The sequence below is a fragment of the Cyanistes caeruleus genome, chromosome 4, assembly GCF_971803275.1.
Source record: "Cyanistes caeruleus chromosome 4, bCyaCae1.hap1.1, whole genome shotgun sequence".
Lineage (NCBI taxonomy): Eukaryota > Metazoa > Chordata > Aves > Passeriformes > Paridae > Cyanistes > Cyanistes caeruleus.
In genome coordinates this window covers 14054521-14077094 of record NC_141704.1, presented here as the reverse complement: position 1 = coordinate 14077094, position 22574 = coordinate 14054521, and the positions used below count along the sequence as shown (strand labels likewise).

Below are 22574 nucleotides of genomic sequence, written 5' to 3'. Positions count from 1 at the left end.
TCCTTGCACTTTAGCAAAATAGTAGCAACAAGACTTGCCTATCTCATATGACTTTTAAAAACATTAAAAGATTATCATGTGAACAAAGTTAATTCACAGTTCTTCTACTGTCCCTGAGTTCATAAAATGAGGCCCAGAAAAAATGGCATCCTGGTGGCCACCTTGTCCTCACTTTTTGCAATTTGAAATATCAACAAATTAATATTCAACACAATATTAAGAAGTCAATGAAGCAGACAATACCAGAAAAGGAAGGGGGCTGGGTGTGGGGAGGGTGAGAGAGGTAGAAAATGTTAGCAAAACACAGGCAAGGAAACCGTGGGAAAAAAAAGGACTTCTTATATCAACAACTCTGAACCTTGTAGAGGAAGATAAATTACAGAATTCACATCTACACCTCTCCACATTTGTTTTTCAAAACAAAAACATGCACATATACTCCAGGGGAACTCTGATAAAAATGTTAGCAGCAATATTGATTAAATTAAAAATATTTAGTTCCCTTATGTTATACCCACTTGAAAACTAATGAAAATGCATTCATTTCCTCACCATCAAGGACTCTAATTTGTATTTCAATACAATCAGTATTTTCAAGTAATAATATTTTCCTTGAGAATATATCTTAACCTTCTTCCACACAGTTACATGCTAAATTAGTACTCTGCCTCTCAAATACCATGCACATGGCCCATCAGTCAGGCTCAGTAACACATTTCATACTTTGTAACTATCCCAAGTGCCACAATGACACATCTGTTTAATAACTCCAGGGATGGTGATCCAAACGTTTTCCTGACAGTCTCTTCCAAGGCTTGACAACACTTTCAGTGAATAAATTTTTCCTAATATCCAATCTGAACCTCCTCTGGGTCAATTTGAGGCCATTTTCTCTGGTCCTGTTACCTGGGAGAAGAGACCGATCCCCACCTGGCCACAACCTCCTTTCAGGCAGTTTTAAGAGTGACAAGATACCTCATGAACCTCCTTTTCTCCAGGATGAACACCCTCAGCTGCTCCTCAAAGGACTTGTGCTCCAGACCTTTCCCCAGCTCCATTGCCCTTCTTTGGAAGGGCACCTCAATGTCATCACCTTTGTGTCATCAGAGGGCAGAGTATTAACATGTTCAGGTATTCTGGGTTCAGTTATATCTAATATACACACATTTTATATATGTATAAATGTGTATATATGTGTATGTGTACATGTATGTATGTATGGGGGGGGGGGGGTGCGGTGTATATTCCCATTAATTGATCCAAAAATCTGTAGTTCTAATTCTTCACCAAAATTCTTAAGAAGCTAAGAGTAACATGAGACTCTTCTGTTACTGGTTTCAATAAATGATTTGGCCTTAAGTATAAGATTCCATTATTCATAAAACAGTTACATTATGTTCTCTTTCATCTTCCTTCAAGTTAATCAATTCTAATTGATTCATCAATATTTGTGCTCTCTTATACTAATTCTCCAGGTACATAAGTGGCAATATGCCCAGAAATTGCTCTTGCATATTTGTGAACAATATGTATAATTTATTACTTTTTAGGAAAGGGTCAAGACCTATTTTATATATTCTGTGCAAGCATTAGCAGGTCAAAGCTCCCCAATATTAAACTTCTCTAAAAGAGAATAGATGATCTAACACACTGCTTGTGAATTTTTGCCAAAGAAAGGATTCAGACTTTAAGTGCAAGGGCACAGCTCAGCTTTCACGGTACCAGCCCTTTGAGCCAGTCTCTTGCTCTGATGAAAGGTTCATCAGGTTTTTCAACTGCTGCCCTATGTGTCGTAATTTCCAAACTAAATAGCTTGTTGTTAATCACCCCGTCACTTTTTCCCATTAAGAGACAAAACCAAAAGAACAAATCTGAATTGTAAAAATAAAAGTGTAGAATGCTTCCTTGGCCAGTAGATGAGCTGCTGCTGCTGCTATTTTCCTGGTGATAAAACAGTTGTTAGGCTGAACAGAGAAATTTCAGAGATAACAACTTCAGGCTTATCCTCTGTAAGGGCTGAAGAGGTTTGGTCATCTTGTTTTCTCCTATCTGGCTTACCCAAAGTGAAAGTGGAAGGGAAAGAGCAGCTTCAGAGCCCAATGGAATAACCTCCAGCACCTGGAGCACAAAGGAGGGTCTCTGGTAACATGCTTTGTGTGTGCAGGTAGAGTAACCAGCCTGACACATCATGACAACCCTGGGAGTAAAACAGTAATATCAGGGCTTCTGGCAATGGAGAAGCCAGACTGAGAAGGACAATAAACAGTACTCTAAGAGGAAGAGGTTTTCCTGGGAAGAACAGGAACAGGTGCGTTAGAAGAGGAATGAGTTAATCTAATATAGCATGGGAAGAAGAAAACAAACATCTGAATAGACGGGTCTCCTGATTCTTTCCTCATCTGGTCCTCTAAAAAGTAACTAAGTACCTCTGCAAAGCCTCCTTTCCCTATCTTGTTGCAAATGCATGTTTCAATTAATTTTCTTCTCTTGAAGTAATTTTTCCAGAACTGTAACACCTTAGGTAAAACTGGTATTGAGTGACAGCAACTAGATGGCAAATGATTAAGCCCCCAGAAAGGCAAAAATATTGCTAAAATGTCAATTCTTTAAAAGTATTTTTAATTTAAGGGAGTTAACTAAGGAATACATTGCTAAACTCATATTCACTGACCCTTCACATTCTCATCAATCTACAAAGTTAAAGAAAGTTTCCATTAAATTCAAGAAACTTCACAGACTTTAAACTGTAAGAGCTGGGCTTTGAAACATAAGAAAGTTCCTCAGGAAAATCTATGAGAGCTGATGTTTCTTTACATTATTATATTTTTAATCACAGACAATACGTGAAATATTGATATTTATATATATATGTGCAAATTTACCTATCTGATATTAAAAAACTACTGTAGTTAAACGAGGGCTCAAGACAGTGTTGTGTGTGTGTATAGCACGTCCTAAATTGTCTCAATGTCTGAAGGTTATCCTTTTCTCCTCTCCCATTTAGCTTTAGATTCAAATGGCTCTGCTGGACTGCTGGGTTTTAATTTTATGTGATGGCTCCTGTCATGTCAAATGGCCTCTTTAATGAACACACTGAGCAGAGAACTGTAAGTCACTCCTAACTACTGCAACTTCTCCTTCAGCTTTAGTGATAGCGTTATCTTATCCTTCCATTCAAATTAAAATACAGTGTGTGAGGGTGGGATAAAGTGTTAAAAAAAGGTGGACTTCACTGAGCATCATGTACTGAATGGAATTCTGATTGCACTATAAGACATGTTATTCTGTATTTGAAAATGGTATTTGACACACTCTAAAAGGCCATCAGGGAAAAGCCATTAAGCCCTTTACATTGTCTGTTCCCCTCCAACTGACCTTTGAAATGGTGACTTTCGTACACAGAACTACAGCAGAAAGAAGCTGAATTTCAATACAAGGAAAAAAACAACCAAAAAACACAACAGTGGGGGCAGGAGATGCTATCAATACAAAACTTGACTTTTGTTCCAGAGATGTGAGCTTTGGCAGCAGAAGATATTCTCTCTCTTCAAGATGAATAAGGTTTTTGCTAATACACCACTCTGTAAACTGAAGCATCTCTCATGAAGAGGCAGAGGTGAGGAAGAGAGCTGGCACAGGAATATTTAATTACTGCAACTACAGTGGCAGAGCCCTTGAGTCGCTGCTTAGAAGCAGAACAAGGAGGAGTGGGAGAAGTTCCCCAGGGACCACAAATCCTGGCTCCACAGAAGGAACAAACCAGACTTAAGAAGGCTACATTTTAATATCTTTGCTCTCTTCAGAGCTCAGTAGTTTTCCAGTGCCTTCTTTTACGAATAAAATTATTGTAATGAAAAACTCCCTTTCAAAAATTATTCTATTCAACTTTCCAGAATGCTGCCTGTAAAGGATTTCAGGAAGGAGAAAGTGTTCTTAATCCACTGGACAATCTGAGCAAAAGGGGGTGAACAAGACTTGGGAGATCCCCAGAGCACATTTCAAGGCTTTGGATTGCACACCTCAACAAAGGGAGAACTCAGCTGAGAATTCTTCTGCTAAACACCTGGAACAGATTGTGGGAACTATTAGCAATTGCAAGTAACTGAGTCAAAAGAAGAATTAAAAAAAAATAGTTCAAAACACCAGTATCAAGACATCAAGCACAGTCCTGAGAAGAGCTTCATAAACAGAGGAAATAATCCCTCAGTATTCCTTGGAAGAATCCATCCTTGGAGAAAGAACATCAAGCACCAACAATGGAGCAATTTAATGCTCTATGTCTACACAACATTACAATATGGCCAACAAACCCCTATCCTGCAGACCAAGTGGCTGATGACTATTGAGACAGGAGATCTAGCTCTCACTGTAATGCAAGGCAAACCCCATCCAGAGGATTGATACTGTAAGCACTATTAACATCACAGCAGGTTCTAGGAGCACACAATAATCCATTGTGTTCATGGTGGCTCTTAAGAGAGAAATGCTCAGAGCTTAACCAAGAGGAATCTGCCAAAATGCCATTGGCAGGCTAATGTAATGATGGTCCAGCCAAGTGGAAGCCAAGACACACCAACAATAAGGAAAACATATAATAAAGCAATTTCATACCGAGAGCAGACGCCCACAAATTACTTTGATTCCATGAAGCTACTCAGAAAAATAATTCAGGAGCAGAAGGGTAAATGTGTGCATAGCTTTAGCTTGAGCAAGTATAGTGGAACAGCTGATTAACTACCTATTAAACAGCCAGCATGAGGGAGTTAGGAAACTTTCTGTGTCAGGATCCCTACTGTCACAAGAATGCACATGTATTAACGCCCACATTGAGACTTGATGCCCTTCCATAAGAATAACTCCAAGCTTCTGCTAAGCTGGGGCTTTGTGGCTCACTGCTCCTCAGGGCTTCTAAGGGAACAGTACCCAGGGTCAGGGTTCAATCTTTGTGCAGACAGAAGCAGGAGCTGGAAACCTGCAGCACAAATTAATGTACATTCCCTTTAATAGCACCTGACTTCCAAACAGAGCTGCAGGCTGGTCCTTCCATTAGCTTCCTCTTGAATCAAATTTTAAACTTTCTGTTCTCATACATAAAAATCTACATAATTGTGTCTCTTTCCATCATGCTCCCTCCCTTGACAGCACAGAATCAAATCTCTTGAGAAAGCATTTGGGATGCTGTGAGTCATCCCAACCTCAGGATGCATGTTTTGATTGATATACTCACCTTTTCTCTACAACAATCCTGTGTGCTTTTTTGGTAGCATTATCACCTTTGTCTCATCCAGATCGTTCATTCAGTGTATTTAGGCTTTCTTAAAAGCTCATAGTTGTTTTTATACAAAAGAGAAGGAAATTATTTGCATGGAAGAAAATTACCTGAAGTTTTTTACAGTATCTACCTTAAGTGAAATAATAATGTAAACACCTCACTGGCACCTTTTTCTTTCTTTCTATTTCATAATTCACTAGTTCAATTACATCCATAACTACACTGAAGGCTTTGGGAGTAATTTGCTGTTCTGATGGAGCATTCAGCACCTTTTGATGCTAAAAAGTAACTAATAGAAAAAATGTAAACTTTCCAGTTAACTGATGTGTTTATAGACACCAGTGTATAGGAAGATTTAAAGTAAGAAAATACAGTAATTAATATGATTAATGTATCCGTTTTTATTAATGTACAGATTCATATTAATGTATTTCAATATTACCACTTATGGTGGTAAGCAAAATATTCCATATATGATGTATCAGTTCTAAAAAATGGCATTTCTGGAATTTACAGTCAAGAAAGCATACGTAAGAGGTTACCAAGTCAAATCTGTAAACTTCTGTTCCAAAGCTCAAGAGAAGTAATTCTTAGCAGCACTGCTAAATGCTGCTTATTACCAAGAATTTCTTACCGGATCTAGGTTCTTAAAAAGAAGGATGTCCTTGCACGCCTCCTGCAGTCTGTTTCTTTGATCATCTGTTTTGGGGTGAATAATCTGAGGGATATAATAAAAAAGCTCTTAGAGTCATTATCATACAGTAGCACTAGCTGAAAGACTGAGCTAATTCAACTAAGCAGTTTACACAATATTTTGGCCATGATTCATATCTCTTTCATTTCCAAACCTTCAGGATTTGAACAAACACTAAATGATAAAATGGTACCACCATACAATTAGCAAATGAAACACTGCTATGTTTAAGATCACAAGATATTTACACCTGTAGAATCCAGTTAATTTCTGCAAGCTGCTCTGGACACATTTATCTATGCTATTGCTACATAAACGTTACTACTCTCTAATCATATTTAGGGCATTCATGTTTTATAAAAAGCACCACTGTTACATTCAGCCATGACTACTTCCTAAAGAGTATTTTGTGAAATAGTATCTGTGTTAAATTTATATCAGAAATTTCACAGAGTAAACAACATACTTGACACTGAGTAAGCCAGAGATTCACTAAATTACCAGTGTCTGGTTCATCTGAGTTGTTCAACTCATATGCTTCAAAAGATATGATATGTATAGCTGTAATACTATACAGTAACCTTTTGGTCAGTGTTACAAGCCATAAAATTAGGTGGAATATAAACAATTAAACTTCTTTTGAAAGTCATGCTGTTTCATCTTAAAAGCCAAGTAAATACCTTTAAAAAGGTGACACGAATAAAATAAATAAATATAGTTCATTATTTGTCACATTGTACCTTGAAAAATCTTAGCAATTTTACAGTTTAACTTTTTCCTGCCTTTTGAAAAAGGAAACTACCACGAGATTATGGACACCAGGGAAGAGTTTTTAGAAGCAGGTGCTCTCTGGGTAAATATAATTGCAAAAAAATGTTTCCTTAACCATGTACCACAGGTTTGGTAATTAAAAATAATACATCAAGTCCTACATGGGTGACTATTACAGAGAATTTTTTAATGTTCCTTTAACACAAAACCCCAAGAGATTTCTAAAGTATCTTATAATAATGATATTTTTGGAAAGGAATGGTAAAGCTGGTTACATTTTTCCTCCTAAAGTTAATGTCTGAAATTTGAAGAAGTATTTGACTCTAAGCATGAAGTACCCTAGATTCTGCGTCGTCCTCTTCCTCATCAGGATTGTAAGCTTCTGCACACACTGAAATAAAAGAAGGAGGATAATCTTAGTTCAAATTACAATAATGTTCCACAAGATTTACAGAACAGAAAATGCAGTGTGGCACAGCAATAATACACAGTAATGTAACACATTCATACTGCTAAGAGGGTCCAGAGCAAGTCAACTCCAAACTGCAGATGAAACAAAGCTATACTTGTATCACTTTTGGATATGCTTGCCCTGTTTTGAAAGTCTGCTAATATACTTACCCATCTCTCACCTAACTTGTTACTTTATGGTCAGGAATTTTTTTCTGATGTTTAAATTAATTCTTTCTCTTATAATCTAAGCTATCCATATGGGATGCAGAGATCAGATCATTCCCTTCATCAGTGTAGCTTCAAGGTGGTTTAGGGTGTGTTTCTTTAGGTGGTAGGTTAGTAGGCTCAAGGTGCTTTGTTTTGGTTTTTAGCATACTTGAAAACATTTTGTTCCTACTTACCCTTTTCTTTCAAGGCTAAATATTTCTGTTTCTTCTTTTTTTTTTCAATTTCCTTACAAGTCCTGTTTTTCAGTTCTCTATCCATCTTTATTGCCATTCCCTCAATTCCCTCTAATTAGCTATATTTTTATTGAAATGTGATGCTCAAAACTGGTCCCAGTATTTGAACTGGGCAGAGTACTGAGTACATCAGATGAATCACTCCATACATTTTACAGGTTATATGCCTTTCTCATCCATCCATGCTTTCTTTACAACAGCTTGACTATGTCTATTCATGGAATATTTACAATATATATTTTCAAAACCCACTGCTTAACCATCTGTCCTGTGCCTGTCTATGGCTATTCTGCTCAAGTATAGTATCATACACTTACACCTGCTAAATATTACTTTCTTTTCAAAGCCATGTCAAGATCATTTTCAATTCTAATCCTGTTCTCTGGCATCCTTCCAATTCATGCTCAACTTTGTGACAACTGCAAATTTAATAAGCATATTCTCTAGAACATAATCCAGATTACTGCTGAAAAACTATATTAGTGTCTAAAATAAACTCTTTCACATGAGTGAAACAGCAGTAGGTGCTTGAGGTTTACCTTATCCAACCAGTTGTGCAACTATATCCCATGCAACTTACATATAAATACTGATTTATGGTCCCTAGCTTGTTTATAGAGGACTTTTGTAAGACAGCATTCAGAAGTTTCTTAAAATGAAAATGTAGGGCATCTGCTCCTTTTCTTTTATCCACAAATTTTAATTTCTTGTTACAGGGTATTAGGTAGTTCCAACAAATCCATGCTGATTGCTGTTCGTTACTTTCCTCCAGGTATTTACAAAATGAATATTTGCAATTCTTCTAGGAACAAAAATTATCTGCAAATCTGTGACTCTTCCATCCACAGCTCCTGCCTCCTTTTAAGGGTGCGTTTTTCTATTTTTCTGGAATTTTTTTCACACTCATTTTTCTTCTTCACATTCTCAATGGTAACTGCTAACAGGGCTGAGACTAATTTAGAAAATTCTTCTAGTTTCCAAGTATAGCAAATCGGAGGCACAGCTAACCTGGGAACACCTAACACATTAAGTACTGTCTGATTTGTCCTTTCTCTATTCTAGGCTGTTTTCCATATACTCAAAATAACACTAGTGAAGACCAATGTGCTTCTGTTAATCAGTAGAGCAACACTTTCCTGGAACATGCTCTTACCAAAAATATACTTCCAGAACCATTTCTGTTACTCCTCACATACTTATTGTACACAATCTTTTCTTGTACACATTTTTTGATCTTGGCTTCTTTGCTGTGTTTTGGGGTTTTTTTCCTCTGCCTGTTTTGCTATTATTTTGTATTTTTTCTAAATAATCCAAACTAGTTTTAATTTTGTCCATGGTTCCTTCTTGTGCTTGACATAAATGAGCTACTTATATTTTAGACAGATTTATTTTACTATGCATTTTGTCATTCTCCTGTGTTGTCCCAATTTGCATTTTTTATCTTTATAATTTTTCTTTGGGGAGCAAACAATTCTTTAACTTCTTTTCTTCAGACTCCTTTACAAAGAGGTTATGCCCACTGTCCTCTCATATCCCCTTGAAACCTGTTGTTCTAATTCTTTTACCTCTTTCCCTTCCTGAAATCTGTGAGTCCTGTCATTGAGGGGTAATTCTTATTCAACCTGCCTTTTCTCTCCCAATTCTTTAACAATTTCTCCCTTAGAGTTGGTATGAAATATAATAGGTCCCCTTTAGAATTACTTTTCCCACTGTCTTCTCAAAATTTGGTTGTGAGTGCATTGCAAAGCACATTGGCATTCTCCTTCATTGGCTTCCAGCAGATGACTGGTTATTAAAATCACTCATTTTCACCATCACCTGTACCCTGACAATAAAAATCCCCACCTACCTGAACTGTTAAATGGTCTGTGAAATGCCTGCATAACAATGGATCCCATGAGCTTTTTCCTATTACTATTAATATTATTACTCATAGAGCATCTGTATGTCCAACTCCCTCTATAGCTAGGTCACACCACAAATATCTGAACAAAAATATACAACAGCCTCTTCCTCCTCCCTGTCCTCCCACCACACCTTTGCTATGCCAGTTCAGTCACAGAGTTGGTCATGGATTAAGATTTGGTGCCCTCTTGTTTATTCCCCATTGTTCCTATGTTATTATACAAACAACTTATGAACTGGTAACCAGGTAGACCCATCAACCTCACCACTACCACATCCAATTAAAAAGATTAAAGTATTAATTAAAGTATATCATTGCACATATTAAGCAGAGTCCTGAAGGAAGTCCTGGTCCCCACTGTATCAGACACGCAAGTAAAATCTCAATTTTATAAAACTTGGCATCTTCAAAAACCTAAAGAAAGTGGACACAAGTCCCTCTGGAACTGAGATTCCTATCCAGTTTACTGGGAACTGGATTTGGTCCCAAATAATTACAAATGACCACAAAAGGAAGTCAGCAATCTCTTGAAAAACTCTAATATTTTAATTCTACATAAACAAAATGTTCCTAACGACTGCTTAATGGTACTACAGTTACTACAATCTTGTCAGAAATAAACTTCAGGGGATTTTATTTAAATAGCAACAATATTAACATGCCAAGTAAGCACCATATAACCCACTGAAATGTAAATCACTATTTTGTTTCAGCTGTGCCCTAGTGCACGTATGTGTACATGGGAGCCATGTGTTACAGTGCAGTGTGCTGCTGGGTGTATGGAGAGTGTGTTTCAACTTGAGGTGCAGGTACATCCTGTCCTTACCTCTATATGAAAAGAGCGAAACAAATCAGGAATTTAATTTGATAGCTTTGATACTGTTATGCCAGAACTGACAGGTCTCAGAGAGCCTAGCTGAGCATTTAGTAGTCTTCCAGAACACACAAAAGAAACTGAATTTTTCTCATCCATGCCCATCATGAATCATCTTATCAGTCCCTTTCATGCAGCAGAATCGGTCCAGAAAGAAAGTTCCTGAGGTGTTTATTCTGGGTCAGCTTGTGTCTCTGCACAACATCACTCCTCTGCTAGAAATGCATTTCAGTCAGTCTCAGCAGCTATCAGCAGGTCCCTTCATTAAATATTTCTTGTTTATCAGTGGTTATGAACACTGTATTTCAGAACTGCAGTTTCTCCTGACTGGTACCCATAAGAACAAATTCTAAAAGGATTTATTCTTATCATCTAGGATGAGAAACTTACTCTTTTTACAAGTCTGTACTTATTTTGCCTTCATTTGGCTCACAAAGATACAAAATATAAATGCTATTAATCTGCTGCTTTAAATACGTAATTTCCTTTCCTTTCTTGCTTATTTCAGTAACACATTCATTTCTAAGTGTATACCACTAGGTGTCTCATTGAAAAACTTGATGCATTTTATTTTGGTTCTTAAAATACCATTTTTGACATTACTATGGTTCACTGAATTTTATTACATGAACACTGGGGTTTGGCACACAAGAATCCCACCATCTAAAACTGAGATGCCTTTTACACAGATGTCCACCACTTGCACAAGTCATCTGGATTCCAGTTACAGTCAATGGAGAGAAACAGGCACTTTTACACAGTGATTCTTCTGACCTGTATTACATGCCTAGACTAAAATGAGATTATCTGAAAAGATGGTTTATTGGTTGAGGCAAATCCTATCCCTTTTGAGATGAGTCCTAGTAGTTATAACGAGCTGCAAGACTGGTTTCCCCCACTTCTCCCTTTAGTATGTATTTCCTGGAAAACAAAGGAATTCATCATCTGATGGTGATGACAGGCTGCTTATGCAATAGCACATCTTCTGTATTCATTTCATGTATTCCAAGGAGACAGTCTGTGGTCCCCATCTCTTTTGCCTAAGGCACCATGACCATGACTAATGACCGGCACCACAGACATTAATTATTCTGAATGACTGCACACTGATGGCAGCTGCAATACTCACAGTGTTCAATATTTTATTTCTTTACCTCTCTAGCTCATTCCACATCCCAACAGTACTCAGTACATGCTACTTCACCATGCTCAGATGCCCTGCCTTGTTTTGCTATGTGCCACTGCTGAATGCAGTATTCACATCATTGTTCAAAAAGCAGTCCTATTACTTTTCTTAGGGACATATTTCATCTCATATCCAACTATGGCATTAAAAAATAGTGGTACAAACACTGTACATATTTCTCCACTGATTGCTAAGCTTAGCTAAGTGAAACTATTGTTTTGTTTCAGGTTTTCCAGCTGAGGGTTGTTTCACATATAGCTCCCCAAGATGGACACAACTACCAACAGACCCAAATATGTTGACACAAAGAATTTGTGGGGAAAATGAACTGTCAAAAGACAGTGTATTATGAAAATACACATGCACAGAAATCTGTGCACTACTCTAGATGGATTGTCTTGTCAGCAAGACAGAGGTAGGCTTTGATAATTTCTAGCTCATCACTCCAAGTAAAGTCAATTTTCTAGTTTTCACCTGGTAAATATGCTTTATATTCAAAATCAACGGTACAGTCCCTTCAGCCATGAATGAATGCTATGATGAAAATTAACATACAGTTGGCAATTGTAAGATCAGAAAAGATGTTAGTCATGCTCTCTCATTCCTTTGACACATCAGGAAACAAAGCTATCAATAAAGAAATCAATTAAAAATAATATATAATCACTAAATAATGTATTTTACTCAAAACATGGCAGGAAAACCAATCAATATGTGTGTACTCTTTCCAAACTACAGAACTCCCAGTCACAAATTGTATTTGAAAGAATTTTTCTAGAGAAGAAGAGCTGTGAAAATATTTTTTCATCCCGTTCAAATCAGGACTACAGTTTTGCCAGCTTGACTATCAGGCTGAAGCATGAAAACAGACCATGTCCAGCTGCTGTAGCTACATCAGCATGTCATACATGCTTATGAACATCTCTATCCATGGCAGCTATGCCCATTCCCCCCTACAATAAAAACATAACTTCCCCAGTTTAACTGCATGGAAATTGCCACAGTGACTTAATGACACTGTGAGATTTTTCCTGGTTTGTCAGGATTTACTTGTCTTGAATGAGAAATTTGGTAGACAGAGACACCTCATAGAGCAGGTGGTTCTCAACTAGACTAGACAAATACTACTGGACCTCCAAAGTTTCTGACATGGATATCTATTTTCTGACTTCTCACCAGTTCCTACCACTACAGGAAGAATTAGAAAGACAGCCCTGTACCCCAAAACTCTAATCCCATAAGTAGTTTTTATTCAAACAAAAGCAACTCTTTGGGGATGGTAGCAGTGAGAAATAACCAGTTGTGGCCTCAGACACTTACAGCTATCAAGTAACATATTATTTCTGTCTTCCTGGTTTTGACTGCAAAGATCTTCCACAAGGAAGACACAATTGAAGAGCTTTAAGTAAACATAAGGACTGAAGAACAGCCCAGAGAAAGCTTGCTCAACTCTCTCATCTGAGTGTAAAATTAAATGAGACAGATAGAATTTATCTGATTTCTACCCATGATATAAGACACTACCAACTGGCTCTGCTGCTGAGACCCACCATTTGTGCCAAACCCTGGAACTATTTCAAGAAATTTAGATTACTTTGAATATAAACTAATTTGGAATAAAGTGTGATCACTGGGGCTATCACTTCCCATGATACTGTCAAAAAGAAGTCTGTGAAGTGCCTACTCCTGAGGGGGTCACTAAACTGAAGCTTTATCTAGGCATAATTAGGTGAATACACAGAATATCTGATACCTTGTAATTCTGTATTATTACTCCTTTAAACATAGAACATTTACATTAGAGATGCTATCCAAACTGGAATAAAAGTATGCATACTCAGAAAAAGTGGTCTGGCAATCAGAGAGACATGCATATTGTAGACATATCCTCATATACAACAAACCAAAAATAAATTTCCCCTCCAATCCACACGACTTAGGGGACAATAACTTTTGAGCAGTCAACTGCCTAGCACAAATAACTAAGTGCTCAGAATGACAGTGTAAAAATCTGAAGTTGGATAAAATCCAGGCAGCTTGTTTCTTCTTAATTATCAGGAAGGTGGTCTTCAGTTCATTAGGCAGGAACTGACTGAATCAGTCTTGGGAGCACTGCCAAGACAGTCTGTTTCAGGATCAGCTGCTCGTGAAGGACAGTTACCTACTCTTGCTGTCAGTGCCCAGACTGCAATTCTCCAAACACTGCCTCCATAGTCACCATCACCTACCAAACACCAGGGTTGTGCTCAGCTACACAGCTCAATGACAAAACCTTCATGTTGCCAGAGCTGGAAGACCTTGCTCAGCCTGCACCACATGCTTGCAAGAAATTAGAGTCACACAATCAACTTTTCTACAGCATTTTCTCTTGGCCATCTGCTACCAGTGCTATTTCTAATGTGCTGAACTACAAGCTATTTCCTCAAGCATTTCTGAAAAACATGAAGTATCTAATATATCATGTATCATCTTGAATGAGGTCCATGCCAATAGTGAGTCATAAAACCTCCCAAGGATTCTCTTTAGAAGTCCACATGGGGTTTATTCATATTTCAAAAATTCTTGCAATGAAGCCGAATTTTCATCAAAATTCTACTGATCACTATGAAAGCCCATTTGAAGAAACTTGATAACCTCCCAATAGACATTTTTGGATAACTTTATCCCAGTTGAGTTATTCATGCGCGGACATCTTTGCACAAATACCTTAATATTATCTAGCATGTAAAAGTGGTAATTGTGATATGATAGACCATAGTACATTCCTCTGCTTCAAAGCACTCTGGATCACAGCTAGCACACTCATTGCTGGGTCAAAGATGAACACTGGACCCTGAAGTCAGAGGGGTCTGAATCACTTAAACAGGCTCCTTCACAGAATCTATTCAAACTTCAGCACAAGGAGCTGAAAGAATTCCCTATTTTTAAACAGGGCACCAGAAAGAAGCTTTACAGAATCTCCCTAAGGACTTCCACAGTACTTAGTCCTCTTTCTAGTCCTATTTCAGTTCTTTGAATAATTGTGAAATTTATCATGATGGAGCTAAAAAGCCCAGACAACTCCAGCCAGGCTTCTGGCTCATGGTAGGTGACAGTTTTTCTTGATGTCTCAGGAAATGCTTGGTTTAATCTGTCTAGCTAGTGAAAATCAGCACAAACACACATTACGGGTTCCAGAACACTGCAGGAAGTTATTAAGCAATAAAATCATCACAAAAGTAGGATGTACTTCCACTGGAAGAGTTTGCCAATATATACCATGCACTATAGTACTTATTCCATAAGCTTTCCCACTACAGCATAAGGAGTAGCACAACATATAGCAACATCCTGTACTCTGATGTTGACTTGTGTAACCTTCTGTTCCCATTCTCATACCAGTCCAGCAGTTCACAGTGCTACAGTGTGTTATTTGGGATATATATAAAATATGCATAAATATTTGACAAAGTCTGAGCAGACACAGAGCTCTTTGCACACATTTCAACTTTATATTTTCTAACACTACAGAATAGAAACAGAACTGCACCCAGCTCTTCCTGCCATATGTAGTACTTCATATCAAACCATACAGTGATGTGATCACATAGTACCTCAATCACAGATATTTTTTCTTATTGGGAAGTCAGCATTAAGATGATATCAGAGAGACTAAATTATTTCCCCGCTAGAAAAGTCATCTCTTACATACAATGTGAGCAAATATAAACTGCAGCTGTTAAAAAAAAATATTCTGAACAATGCAACCTAATCTTTTTCCATTTTGTTAGCCCATTTTAAGAGGGTTAAAAACAAAAACTGTCTAGGACAGTGGCAGCATTGCTCAGATAACATATTTAAGAAGGGAGAAGAACCTGCCATGTAGACAGCAGCTGGAAACGGGAGTGAAAATACATGAGAAAATCTGTGTCAAGTATCTGCAAAGAGTTATAAAGACTAATGACACAAAAAGGTGGTGGTTGGAAACCACATATTTAGGGCTATTTTGTGTGCTGGTGTTTAAAGAACTAAAACAAGATCTTGATAGCTATAGAAAGAATGTAGTGAGATGAAGAAAATGGTTAAAACTGACAAGGAAAATAATCACTGATGACTGGACACTTAAAGATATTAAAAGATCCAAGAAAGAGGAAAAAAGTTATATTTAGGGGAGATGACAGAAGGTGACCTCCAAGACTCATGTAAAGAGTGGCTGTAGGGAGAGTAGAGACAAAGCCAAAACTATTGACTGTGACAAGCTTGCCTCAGCATCCTGCCAGGGGATTAAACTGATTTGACCAAGATAAGGTGAAAAACCTGCCAATAGTAGGTATTACAGTATGATAGTATGATATATAGCACAATCTATCATCCAGCAAAATGGAGAAGGTACACATAACTCCAAATCTAGAACATGCCTCTGAACCTTTGGAATGATGTCTAAGTCATAAATTCAAGAGTTCTTCAGAGGCACTTGTCAAAGCCTGTGATCCCACATACAGTGAAGATTTGGTCTGGGCAGCTAAGGGAGTGCAAAATTCAGTCCCAAACAGGCTTCACAGAAAACTCTGCAGCCATATGGGATTCAAAACAGCAAGCTGAGAATAGGCACCTTAAAAAGAGGTGGAATAATCCTTTTGAAAGAATGGTTGCTATAGCAAAGTTACCTTTGGTTTTCACCCTATGGGACCAAGGGAAGGAAGCTTAAACCCATCTTTCCCATTTTCCAGAAGTGCCCTACATTCTACATTCCAAAGTACTCTGTAATGAGATGCTCCTCATTCCTCCTGGGCCCAGGCTGCTAAGCAAAATGAAATAAGAGAATAAGCTGACGGAGCTTGTCTCCTGGAATTTTAGCATGCTGATTTTAGTTATATTGGCTTTGGTTGAATGGAGAAGTCATGCTCACATAATCCTCTGTAAGAAATATAATAAACCAAACCTATTAAACAGATTCCAGATATAACAGGAAGACAGGTAGACAAAAAACATTAGGGGAAGTATTTCTGCCAAGTTTTGAAATGGTTGATTTTGAACATCTGTTTTCTCAACAATTCCAAAAAACTAATTCAAGACCTTTTGCTGACCAAATTCTTTTCAAATAGCCAAAGGAAGTTCAGAAGACAAATTAAAACTATTAAATAATGTTTTACTTTTCTGTAGTCAAAATATGAAGTCCAGTAATGAAATAATACTGGTACCTACACACCAAAGAAAAAAAGCAAGTCCCACACAGCAATCAGTACATGCTCACTTGCACCTCTAATGGTGCAGACAACCATAACAAGCCGAAAGATAGGCTACAAATACTATCATTCCAAGAAGGGGGACAATAATCACCCTGAAAACACAAATTACCACACTTATATTTTAATAATAGAAGTTGTCTGTAACTGCATGACTACTTACCACTCAGAACAAGAAAAAAAGCACTGAGGTCTCACAGAAGTAATCTTTTCCAAAGAGAAAAAATAAAACCAAGGCTCCACTCATTCAGCTGACAACCTGTCACTACTTGAACTGTCCTTAGTCACTGTTAAATGCAGACAGTGCACTCTGAGGACTCAAAAAAAAGGACATATTTTTATTTTCAGCTTTCTAAACACCCTCCACCCCTCCTACACATGCACATTTGACACCATTATGAACTAAATACTACTGTATTCAAAAGACTAAATGGGTAAACACACTAGCACATCTATCTTTTTCCTGCATATTGTGAAACCAGTTTTATTTCTTCTTCTGTCTATGGATCTTGCAGAATTCCACAGTGCCATTTCACGCCTTGTTTTATACTAGTATAAGAGGATGCAGAATGCCTGGATGAGGTGTCATCAGCACACATAGGATGCTCCAAGGTATATTACTCTTTCGTGCTGGTCACCATCACTTAACTCCATTCTCTCAGTATCTACTTAAAACCACTCTGCACATGAAGAAAAGATGAACCCCAGGAAACTAACATACATGTGCAGGAGGAGCTCACTGATGAAAACCTGACAATATGACCTCAGACAGCATCAGACTGACAGGACAGTTGGTTTGGACTTCCCAGTCTATTCCATACCTAAATGACTGTCATGACAAAAGTATCCTTCTCCACCTGCAGCTAATCAAGAAAGACTGAGCTTTTTCCCATAAAGAAGAAATTACTAAATTGCATGAATGGCCTCCTGACTTCTGCAACAAATTTTTAATAATTACATCACATTATTTGGAAAAAGCTGAGCACATCTCCACAAATACTTTGCTGCTGTATTCCAGTGCTTGTTTCAGTATCCTCCATTTTCTGCAGACTTCCTTGTCTTACACAAACCTCAACTCCTAGTCGCTTGCCTTAATACACAGGATCTCCACTGGGACCAGCTCTTGCATTCCCCTACAAAGCCACGACCTCACATCATTTCAGCAGAAAATTAAACCATAAGACAGCAGGAAAAAGCTCATGAGTGCAAATACAGCAAATTTCTCAGCAACTGAATCCATACCAGAAAACCTCTGAAAATAGTGCATTTTCCATTTTGAAAACTAAACATAAAATATGTGCTTCTAACTCAGTTTCCTCTTGAAACTGTGCAGTGGATGCAAAAGAGAACCATACTTTCAGGACAACAATATACACATGAAATTATTCTTACTGAATAGAAGGGAAGATATACTTTTATTTCTATTTTTACTTCATGAGAGAAGAGATAATACCATATTTCCCTTGTGTAAGCTACAATCCCTTTAAATTTGAAAGGGCAAAATACAGAAGATCCTAACCTGAGCCAAACACTTCACATTTACTGAAACCAATATCCTAAGAAATCTTGTATCCAGGTAACCACTTTTCACAAAAGCTCCTCGAATTACAGCACAGATTAAAGAGTTAACATCTCACTTTTCCAGGTGCTAGAATTCAGGCTTATAGTTCTTTTCTCCCAGGAAACGAAGTATCTACAGCTGCTTTTCAACAACTCTATTAACTATCAAAGAATAAATGAACCCTTAGTGTAAGACAGAGTGGCATCTAGCTTCTTCAGCCAAAACAATTATTTGTAACAGAATGTTCTTCTAGAGATCAAACTTAGAGGGAATAATGAAGGCCACAGAGAAAGATGAAGGAATGCCAAGGAAATTCTATTTCTTTTATAAACCCCTCATGTGTAAGTAGCAGTGCTAAAGAACTTGATTTAATTTGTACACAGTTCCCTCGAGACTTCTAGAAATTTGAGGTTTAATGATGCAATAATCATTCAGTGTAAAAGTTAGCATGATAGCAGCACAGCTAGGAGATAACAAAAATATTCTGGCTGAATGAACCACACTGAGCTGAATGAATCAGACTGCTGAGGTACCCACTGCTGGTGTACTAAATAAAGCTATTCTAATTATAAAGAAATAGAAAACAATAAAAAGCAATAAAAATTGAAAGCTACAAGTGTTGAAAATGAACAGTGCCATGCTTGAAATACTGTGACAAATGAATTTGAAGGTACTACACTTCATGTAAACACTTATAAATCAGCGTGGGTTTTAAATACTCTTAGGGACCTTTCAGTGGGCCAAGCTTAAAGGGAAAGTTATTTACAACTAGTTGAAGCTCTCAAAGTTGCACAGTACACACAAGCCAGTGTATAGATCATTCAAGTCTGGTGAACATTTTCCATCTTAGACAAAGATGCACAAAGAAAAATCAGTAATATGAAGATATTGAGAAGTCTGGATAATAACGGGATATAGGGAAGAATGATCATCAAAATATGGAAAAGCTCCAGGAACTGCAAAGAGTCAGATACATAAAAGACAAAAATGCTATTGATTGTAGGTCTGAGCATGCTATTGGTGTTTATATCCCAATGGCCCCAATATTAGAGGGACCAGAATTCATTACTGTTTTATGCTAAAAAATTCTTCTGTGTAGCTCATTTGAAACTATTTTCACAGAAACAATAATGTTGGAAAAGACCTCTGAGATCATCAAGTCAAACCTCTGACTGGTCACTACCTTATGAACTAGACCATGGCACCAAGTTCCACATTCACTCTTTTCTTGAACACCTCCAGGTGACACCACCACCTCCCTGAGCAGCCCATTCTAGTGTTTAATATCCCATTCTGTGAAGAAATTCCTTCTGATGTCCAAACAAAACCTCTGCTGGCACAGCCTGAGGCTATGCCCTCTCTTCTTGTTGCTAGCGGCCTGGGAGAAGAGGTTGATCCCATCCTGGCCACAGCCTCCTTTCAGGCAGTTGTAGAGACCAGTAAGGTCTCCCTTGAGCCTCCTTTTCTCCAGGCTGAACACCCCCACCTCCCTCCCTCAGCTGCTCCTTCCTCACAGGACTTGTGCTCCAGACCCTTCCCCAGCTCCATTGCCCTTCTCTGGATTCACTCTAGCACCTGGAGTAGAGAAGGGCCCAAAACTGAAAGCTGACACATGCTTATTATCTTGGTGTAGATTTGGTAAGCTGGTGCTATAAAGTGTGAACTCAGAAGCTTTATCCATATCACAAGACTTGGAGCTCCACGGGCTCCACTTAATCATGACCAGTCTGGTAAAAGACACTTTCTTGAGAAGCCATCTTAGGAACTGCATCAGTTTTGTCCCAGAGGTGCACAGAGTGGAGCTTGCCCCTGGCAGTGACCAAGAGGGTCACTGAAACCTCAGACATGTGAACCAGGTGAGGCCTTGGTGGCTTTCTCCACTCCACTCCTGCACAACAAGGGCACCTGATCCCTCCCCTTGCCGAATTTAAGAGAATAGCAAATAGAGCATTCATCAGGAATGCATCACTTTCTGGGCAATAAAAAATAGTTATTTTAAAAATAAAAATATGGATCAAAGATGGAATGCAAATCTCTCAAGTCTCACAGCAATAGACATAAATTATAAAGACATTACTGCTTTAAACAAAAAGAACGGGATGCACCATGAAGAAGAAAATCTGCCTAAGCAGAAAGTATTTAATCTCTGCAGAGTGGCTGCAGAATCCAACACTTCTCTGAGTTTGCTACAGCTTGTGCTGTAACCCGCTCCTCCCTCCGAAGATGAGGCAGGGTCAGGTACTGAGTCCCTGCAAGTACTGCCAAGGGAAAATAATGTGTGATCTACAGTAAGGAGGAGGATGTATAGAAACACTGTCAATAACTATGTAGAGTATCACCCACAGAAAAACACAATAATTTATTGATGATAACAAAACTATCTAAAATAGACATGAATTTCTACTGTAACACACCTAGTAAGAAACAGGCTTTTCATATTTTTATTTATTCTTTTTCAAGAACAGTTCAAAATAAAGTGTTTCTTATTATGCTGTCACCACTGAAAACCTAAGAAAAGGCTCAGTGCAAAAGGGAAGATAAAAAAATTCAGTGAACTGTTGATGAAATTTTAAGATCTTCCTCATAATATAAACACATTCATAACTTCTCATCAAAATAAACTCACCTTTGAAAATTAAAAATTTTTAAAAATAAGTCAAACCTTCATTAAAAAATAAATATTGCCACAGATTTCAGTGGCCACAGCAGAAGGCCCCCAGCATATTTTTAAGCCCTCATGAAGTTAAATGTTTTTAACATAATATACCCATATATAAACACATCTGTATCTGTACCAATACACGTCTGTGTCTGTACCAACTAAAGGATCAATGACTCTACTGGAAAACAGAATAGTAAGTCTTCATTGGACACAATCCTCCCCAAAAATAAGGGGACAACATGAAGTCATGCCACTCCCAGTTCATTTTGTGCAGAAAACAAAATAAAAACGTAGGTTAAAACCCTCCAAAAGTTATGATGCTAAACATTTGGTTGTTAGCAAAGGGGTACGTGCACATCCCTGATGGCTGGTAAAAAATTGCCTCCATTAATCCAGCCAGCCCAGGGTTACATTACTCCTTTCCATTAAGCCACTTACATAGCTCTACCCACCTGCATCAATGTGCTGTTTCACAATCCAGTCATTAAAGTGCGTTGATTTTACCTCAGGAAGGAAGGACGGTAGTAGTTTTAACTTGGCAGTCATGAAACCAACACCAGGAAGAATAATAGAGAAGTTTCATTAAAAAGAAGTATTCATTAAAAATGGCAGCATGGGGAAGTAAATACAGAGTTCCCGCTGGCATCACTCGTATGATAAATGCACTAAGAAACGCAGTCGTCAGATGTGATTGCAACCAGTCTATAAATAGCAATAATTCCAACTGCTCATATAAATAATGCCTTTGCAAATGATCTCTCCGTCATGTTGTGTTTTGATTAAAGAGCCCTGCATAAGAAGCGTGACATGAACAGAAATGCCCCTGAAATTTGCTTCCTCTCTTGCACAATACAACCACTTACCACTTACAACCTCCAGCCAACTGAGCACCTCCTTTCTCATTCAAATTGATGGGCTATATTTAGAGCTTGTAAAAAATAAGGCCTAGTCCTGAATACAAAGGTGTAAAAATTCATGATAGAAAAGGTAACTCATGATCAGTCAATTATAGCTTTTGGTGTACAAGGTTTTTTTCTATTTAATAATTCAAGCTTAATGCAAAGCTTTTAATGATAAATTTTAAAGCTATTTTGTCATGTATGCAGTTCTTAAACTAAAAGTCACCCAACATTGGAACTGATTTTCCTTCAGCTTTGAAAATGTCACTGGTATTGAAAAAACTTTCTCCAACTCCAAATAAGAATGGCATTATGGCCAGAAGTGAACCACAAAATAGTATATCGTAAGACTTATTTGCCAGATATATATGGATATGCCAGAATTATGAGTATTATTGGTGTTTTTCAGTAATCAAAATTATATAAGTCCAGTTACCAAAATAATCATAGAATCATTAAGGCTAGAAAAGACCTCCAAGATCATCAAGTCCAACCTTTGTTCTAATACCACCATACCCACTAAACATCGATTCATTCTTTGAACACTTGCAGGGATAGGGACTCCATCACTTCCCTGGACAGCCTGTTCCAATGCTTCACCACTCTAGGT

At 37.8% G+C, this 22574-nt stretch overlaps 1 protein-coding gene across 1 annotated transcript in view; it reads right to left on the bottom strand.

The window, feature by feature from the left end:
- PRKAR2B (protein kinase cAMP-dependent type II regulatory subunit beta) overlaps window positions 1-22574 on the bottom strand; it is a 75074-nt gene that overhangs the window by 12960 nt on the left and 39540 nt on the right. Inside the window, exons 3-4 of the mRNA XM_086886793.1 lie at window positions 7076-7128; window positions 5907-5990 (exon numbers count right to left, since the gene is read on the bottom strand). Of these exons, the coding sequence (XP_086742919.1) occupies window positions 5907-5990; window positions 7076-7128 (137 nt within the window). The remainder of the gene's footprint in view (window positions 1-5906; window positions 5991-7075; window positions 7129-22574) is intronic.